Source organism: Glycine max, chromosome 20 (genome assembly GCF_000004515.6).
Source record: "Glycine max cultivar Williams 82 chromosome 20, Glycine_max_v4.0, whole genome shotgun sequence".
NCBI lineage: Eukaryota > Viridiplantae > Streptophyta > Magnoliopsida > Fabales > Fabaceae > Glycine > Glycine max.
Genome location: NC_038256.2, coordinates 6,761,350 through 6,769,096, shown reverse-complemented (window position 1 = coordinate 6,769,096; position 7,747 = coordinate 6,761,350). Strand labels below are relative to the sequence as shown.

The 7,747-nt window shown below is 41.1% G+C and overlaps 1 protein-coding gene across 1 annotated transcript; it reads right to left on the bottom strand.

Annotated features, from left to right (window-relative positions):
• Positions 1-220: 220 nt before the first annotated feature.
• LOC102670267 (uncharacterized) lies at positions 221-7,511 on the bottom strand. Its single transcript, XM_006606643.1, has 3 exons — positions 7,353-7,511; positions 6,183-6,247; positions 221-878 (listed from the first exon to the last, which is right to left on the bottom strand). Exons 1-3 carry the CDS (start codon positions 7,509-7,511, stop codon positions 221-223), a joined length of 882 nt encoding a protein of 293 aa, XP_006606706.1.
• Between the last annotated feature and the right edge of the window lie 236 nt (positions 7,512-7,747).

Genomic DNA, 7,747 nt, shown 5'->3' with positions numbered 1-7,747 from the left:
GCCAAACCTTTTGCGATTTCAATTGGAATTCCCTTCCTATTTAATATCCTTTCTAAGACTCTATAGACTGTCTTGATCATCCATCTTGAATATCTCTAATTGCTTTGTCAATCTTTGAGAAGCATATGATTCATGTAATCCTTTGGCATCATCAAAACATTCAGCTTGATCCTTTGTCTACAGGTCCTCGATTTTTGTGTCATCATCGTCATCATCATCGTCAAATTCCACAAGAAGGAGAAAAAGACACGGAATTGTCTCGTGAAGAAGCGCAAGAAGGTTGAGACTTCACAGGGTGAGATTCCTCCTTTGAAGAAGGAAACATCATGTTAGAGGCTTCATCAAATTCTTCTTGCTTATGTTCCAATCTTCCTGATCTTGAACGCCATGGAATGGGAGAAGGAAGCACCACACTCTCTTTCTTCTTGTTCTCAGCTCTAGAACCTTCAACTTTTGTGTTTCTATTTGAATTGCTTGAAAATCTTTTGGAAGATGTTGACCTCTTTTGAGACTGAACTTCAGCATCGACATCATCAGCATCAACAGCTTTAACTTCTGCTTTTCTATTCGAATAGCTTGAAAATCTTTTAGAACTCATTGACATGTTCAGAGATTGAACATCAATATCTTCTTCAGATAAGCGAGATTTCAAGCTTCGAATGGGCAAAAGCAGAGGCTTCTCCCCACTCTGGTCATCAAAAGTAGAATATTTTTGCAATCGTGGAGCAGCAACAACAACCACAGGTTCGTTCCTATAATGTTGGCTGCTCCAAGTTTGGACTTTTGTTTCATCAGACTCGACGGGGCTCTCACCCTCGTCCTCGAAAAAAGAAAAAACCTGAAGGAACCTTGACACAAGAGTTTGTGCAGTGTCAAACCTGAAGGAACCACAGACACACCCACACACACATATACCCAACTACAATAATAAAGCATAAGCACCCTTCAAACCCAGCATTTTAAATTAGATACATAAACAACTGTTGATGTCTATATTTGCCTGTAATTGAATTTTACCTTTTGTATGTTCTTGTATATGATCAGTGTAATTTGCTATATAAACAACTGTTGTTCATGCTGAGTGAACCTTAGATTCCCATTTGAGACTGAATGTAATGACTCTTGCAGACATATTGCATTAGTCATTGTATTTAGTCTTGAATTCTCCATTTGGACAGTTTGGGGAGACTGGTATTTTTATGTTAGATTCATTCGTGAAGGTTATTATTATTTTCATTAATTTGATTAAATTTTGGTTCAATGCATTTCAAATTGTTCTCTGAGTGCATACTTGATTATCGGGAAATTCATTTCACCGATGTCATGTCGTGTACTTGGAGACCAATGCGAAATGCTATCGAAATTTAGTCAAATTAATGTAAATAATGGTAACCCTGACGTTTGAAGCTAACATAAAAGACAGTTTTCCTAAATGGGATAGGGCCACACCTATAAATAAAAAAGTGATATTTTCATGCATGGAATTGCTTAGATGGATCGAAGTTGGATGAATGAAAGTCGCATGAGCCCAGAATATGAGGATGGCGTCGAATAGTTCTTTCAATTTGCTTCAGAAAGAGGTCGACTGAATGAAGAAGGAAAATATTATTGTCCTTGCATCAACTTTTTGAATGGAAGACGACAACTACTTGATGACATACGGGACCATCTATTGTGTGATGGGATTAAGAAGAGTGGGTCCCAATCTGAACCGTTTGATGTAGAAATGGGAGATCGGTTGGAGGACATGATTCGTGACCTTGGACAAAAGTCTTTCCAGCAAGCACACGCCCCTGTGTATGAAGGATTGCATAGTGATTCAAAGAAGCCTTTGAATGCAGGGTGCAAGAATTCCTTAACCCTGTTGTCCGCTGTGTTAAGTCTGGTTAATGTGAAGGCCAGGTATGGGTGGAGTGACAAAAGTTTCACCTCACTACTTGAGGTAGTGCACAATCTGCTTCCAGAGGACAACATGTTTCCTGAAAGTTACTATAAGGCGAAAAAGATATTGTGTCCGATGGGTATGGAGTATCAAAAGATTCATGCTTGCCCCAACGATTGCATACTGTACAGGCATGAATTCCAAGAAATGTCGAAATGCCCTATCTGTGGGACTTCACGGTACAAAGTGAAGGATGAAGAGGAAAGCAGTTCTGATGAAAACTCCAACAAGGGCCCCCCAGCGAAGGTTTTGTGGTATCTTCCAATCATTCCAAGGTTTAAGCGTCTTTTTTCTAATGAGGATGACGCAAAAGACCTTACATGGCATGCAAATGGAAGGATTTCTGATGGAATGGTCCGTCATCCGGCTGATTGCTCGTAGTGGAAGAAGATTGATGGTTTGTATCCGAATTTCGGGAAAGAGCCAAGAAATCTTCGACTTGGACTAGCCAGTGATGGAATGAATCCATATGGCATGTTAAGCACTCAACACAGTTCATGGCCAGTTCTGCTAGTAATTTACAATTTGCCTTCTTGGTTGTGCATGAAGCAAAAATACATGATTTTGTCTATGATGATATCGGGCCCAAGACAGCCAGGAAATGACATTGATGTTTATCTAAGTCCGTTGGTTGAAGATCTGAGAAAGTTGTGGGACGAGGGGGTTGTAGTGTTTGATGCGTTTCGCAAAGAGACATTCAAAATGTGTGCAATGCTTTTTTGTACCATTAATGACTTTCCAGCATATGGAAATCTTAATGGTTACAGTGTTAAGGGTCATCATGCATGCCCCATCTGCGAAGAAAACACAAGTTACATACAACTTAAACATGGAAGAAAAATAGTCTATAGTAGGCATCACCGCTTTCTAACACCCAATCATCCTTACAGACGACTAAAAAAGCTTTTAATGGAAGTCAAGAGCATGATATTGCGCCGATACCGTTGACTGGTGAGTAGGTATATCAGCGGGTTCAACACCTGAATACTGTATTTGGGAAGACCCAAAAGAAGGATAAAAGTCAGAGTTGCATATGGAAGAAGAGGTCCATTTTCTTTGATCTTCCGTACTGGTGTGATCTTGACGTTAGACATTGTATTGATGTTATGCATATGAAGAAAAATGTTTGTGACAGTGTGGTTGGGACGCTCCTTAACATTCAAGGCAAGATGAAGGATGGCTTGAATACCAGTCAAGATCTAGCTGATATGGGTATACGATCACAGTTGCATCCAAGGTCTGATGGGAAGAAAATTTACTTGCCCCCAGCCTGCCATACTTTGTCCAAGAAGGAGAAGATAAGTTTTTGTCAGTGTCTTCGTCGGGTAAAGGTTCCACAAGGATACTCTTCAAATATTAAGAGCCTTGTGTAGTTGAAGGAGCTTAAGCTTGTAGGGTTAAAGTCTCACGATTGTCACGTGCTCATGCAACAATTGTTAGCCGTGGCTATACGAGACATCATGCCAAACAAATTCAGGTTAGCAATAACTCGCATGTGCTTTTTCTTCCATGCTATATGTAGCAAAGTCATTGATCCAGTCAAGTTTGATGAGTTGGAAAATGAGGCCGCAATTATTCTGTGCCAGTTAGAGATGTATTTTCCCCCTGCTTTCTTTGACATCATGATTCACTTGATTGTGCATCTGGTCAGAGAAATCAAATGATGTGGTCCTATTTATCTACGATGGATGTACCCGGTTGAGCGATACATGAAGATCTTAAAAGGGTATACAAAGAATCTATATCATCCTGAAGCATCTATTGTAGAGTGGTACATTGCAGAAGAAGCCATTGAATTTTGTTTAGAATACTTAGAGAAGGCTAAACCTGTTGGGCTTCCTGAGTCTCGGCATGATGACAGAGTGGGTGGTAAGGGTTCAAGAGGACTGCATGTGATCACTCCAAGTGTAGAAGATTTGTTACAAGCTCACTTGTATGTCTTGAAAAATAGTAATGAAGTTTTTCCATACATAGTTAAGCATGAAGCTTTAGTCAAACAGAATAATCCGAAAATGTCAAAGAATTGGGTGTTGAAAAAGCATAACAAGACTTTCTGTGATTGGTTTAAAGATACAATCTTTGCAGATGAGAATGCTTCGGAAACATTAAGAAAGCTAGCAGATGGGCCTAAAAGAAATGTTATAACCTGGCAAGGATACGGCATAAATAGGTATTCATTTTACACAAAAGTACAATGCAGAACAACAGGGTCACCCTAAGGGCTGAATCTCAACACTTCGCAAGTGTCAATGACGCCAATCCCTGTGTACCTTCCATCCCTTACTTTGGGTTCATTGATGAAATTTGGGAGCTTAACTATGTGAAATTTATGGTATGTGTTTTCAAAAGTAAATGGGTTGACAGCAACACTGGTGTGTGTGCCAATGATATAGGATTTACGTTGGTAGACCTAAAGAAACTTGGTTACCACAATGACCCTTTCATCATGGCAGAACAAGCTAGACAAGTATTTTACGTGCAAGACCCTTGTGATGAAAGGTGGTGTGTGGTTCTGCAGGGTAAAACAATTGGTGTTAATGTAGAAGATGATGATTCATACATGGACACCTATGTTAGTCCTTTGACCGCTCAAATCACTCTTAACGTTGTCGGAGAAGAAGAAGCTGACGACGTTCATGCTAATCGAAATGATCATGATGAAGGAGAATTGATTAACATCATCTAATGTAATTTTCTGCAGAGACAGCGGTCACCAAAGCAAGTAAATGATAGCTACATTTTTCTCTGATTGAGGCATCGGTATTTTCTTTTAGATGGTATCCTTAGGACTTTATACAGCTCATGTTTGTCGCCAGTTTCATCATCCACCACCCTTTTCTTCTCTGTCTTCTCACGTTTATTGTTGGTAAACCCATATTTATGCTTTCTTCCCTTCATGTCTTGTTTTATCACAACTTTAGCCGAATCTCTTATCTTCAGCAGAGTTGAATCTCCTGTCTTATGCTCCAATGACACACTTTGATGGCCTGTATCTCTTTTCTTTGTATGTTCTAGTGCTTCAGCTTCAGAATGCGTAAAGCAATTTGAATTTTCTAGTGATCACCAAAGGCTTCTGCATCAGCATTGACACTCTCCACCCTCTTTGGTTTATGCTTCTGTGTTGCATTCCGTGCTTCCTCCATATAAATCTCATATTTATTAAAGGTTGCACTAGAACGATCAACACCAATCTGTGCTTCTTCCTCGTCTACCAGCTCAATATCTTTCCTTTCAACTTTTGTTTTGTAAATTATAGTGTAGTTTACAAAAGCAAAGGTGAAACGAAAGATATTGAGCTGGTAAAGGAGGAACAGGCACGGATTGGTGCTGATCCTTCTAGTGAGACCTCCAATAAATCCGAGAATTATAAGGAGGAAGCACGGAATGCAACACAGAAGCATAAACCAAAGATGGTAGAGAATGTCAATGCTGATGCAGAAGCCTTTGGTGATCACTGGAAAATTCAGATTGCTCTATGCATTCGGAAGCTAAACCACTAGAACATACGAAGAAAAGAGATACAGGCCATCAAAGTGTGTCATTGGAGAATAAGACAGGAGATTCAACTGTGCTGAAGATAGGAAATTCGGCTAAAGTTGTGATAAAACAAGACATTAAGGGAAGAAGGCATAAATATGGGTTTAACAACAACAAACGTGAGAAGGCAGAGAAGAAAAGGGTGGTGGATGATGAAACTGACGACAAACATCAGCTGGATGAAGTCCTAAGGATGCCATGTACATGTGTATTTCTAAAGATATAGTATTTATATTCCATCAAGCATACATTGACTTTTGATTACATGTAAGAGACTTTTTATAACACGGTTGCCCCAAATCACAATTAAAAAGCACAACTAAATCACTTTCAGGGCACCCCTTTTGACCCTCCCAAAGTCATGGATGATGCTTTATTTCTTGCTTGGTCTTGGTTAAAAGCTACTAAGAAAGGTTTCAATACTTTATTTAACCATTGGTCTACCAATCTTTCGGAGTCCTTTGGTTAATTTGTCTTGTCTCCTTCAATGGTGGGGTTTTCTTGGGTTTTATGTTTTTGGAAGGTGGCACCTTGGGTGTCTTGTATTTGATCTCCTCAGTACCTCTGGTACTGTTATGTTTTATTAATAATATTATACTTTTGCCTTCCAAAAAAAAAACTTATGACTGATCCTCTTTTGATTAATCCTATTTTGTATGTTTCTGTATGTTATTGTATAAAAGATCATGGGTTCTACACCTGCCTCCAATCCTCCTCCTCCTCCTTCTCCTCTTTCTCCTCCTCCTTCGGACGCATCGTCTTCGCCGTCTGCCATGAAGCAGACACACAAAGTCTCACGTCTACGATCGTTGTCCACTAGACCACCTGGTGCTGAGAGACCAGTGGTGCATGTTGATCCTGCTATTGGGAAGGCCGACGGTCCCCACAGGAAGAAATTAAGAACATATTTGGGGATTGTGGCACGTGATAAGGTGGACGTCACCTACTAGAACTGGAAAGAGGTCCCTACTGCTCAGAAGGACCTGATTTGGGAGGATATTCAGGTATTTTTCTTTTCTTATTTGATTTTTTTAATTAATAGCCAAAAAATATATTATTGTAACAAATAAAATTTATTTGATGTTGTCAGGCGGAATTTGATATCCCAGAGGCTTCTCACAGTAGGACGAAAAGGAAGTTACTGCAGACCGTTGGGGAGAGATGGAGGCAATTTAAATCAAACCTCACGAGGAAATGGGCCCTTACAGCCGATCAGGACGGTGTCGAGGACATTGTCTGTGAGAAATACGGCATCAGCAAGGAAAAGTGAGCCCAGTTTTGCCAGACTTGCAGAGACCCTTCTTGGGAGGTATGTTCCTTGCCATTTAAGTTGTTTTTCAAAAAACATGATGTTGTTATACTTCATTCTACCCATTTCAAACATTATTGTTTAGTTTTTTCAGGATGTGTGCAAGAAGGCACAGGCCATCCAGAAGCAGAATACTGTCCCCCACATTTTGTCTCGTGGGGGTTATGATTATTTGGAGCAGAAGCTCCTGGCTGAGAAGACAAAGAAGAAGCTGGAGGAAGCTGCACAGTCAAGAAGCGTTGATGGCATCATCAACCCTCTATCCCCGGTCAGACGCCACGTGAAGTGGAAGATGGCCCGCACGAAGAAGACAGGGGAGATGACGACTGAGGCCGCAAAGGAAATCGCTGAGAAGATTGTAAGTCATTTTCAACTAACCATTACAATTATATTTCAATATTTTGAGAATGCCATATACCACTGTGTGTTTTCTGTGCAGGATTCCTCTAAGGAGCAGGCCACACAGGGATCGTTCGTCCCCCATAGACGTCAGGATGTTCTCACCGCTGCTATTGGATGTCTAGAGCACCCTGGACGTGTCCGTGATGCTGGAGCCGGTGTCACCATCAAGCAATACTTTAGATCAGCTCCACGGATGTCACGCAGCGCTTCCTCCCTGCCTCCTGACGAATTGCAGCAACTGACCCAGCAAATCAGGGACCAGCTAGAGGAGTCCATCACAGAGAAAGTGACAAGGCAGGTCATGGAATCCTTCAGCCACATGCAGTCCCAGCTTCAGTCGCAGATGCAATCTCAGGGACTTGCAGTGCCTCCTGAGCCTCTGGTTGGTCCCTCCGGTCCTCGAGTGAGCACAAAGGGGAGTTGTGTTGATCCCTCAAGAAACGATCCTGAGACGGGTGACTCTGATAGGTGCGGCTTGTACATAGAAGCAGATCCTGCCTGCCTGGTTGCCATTGGGAGAGTTTATGAGGGATCCACTGTTGTTCATAACACTCCTT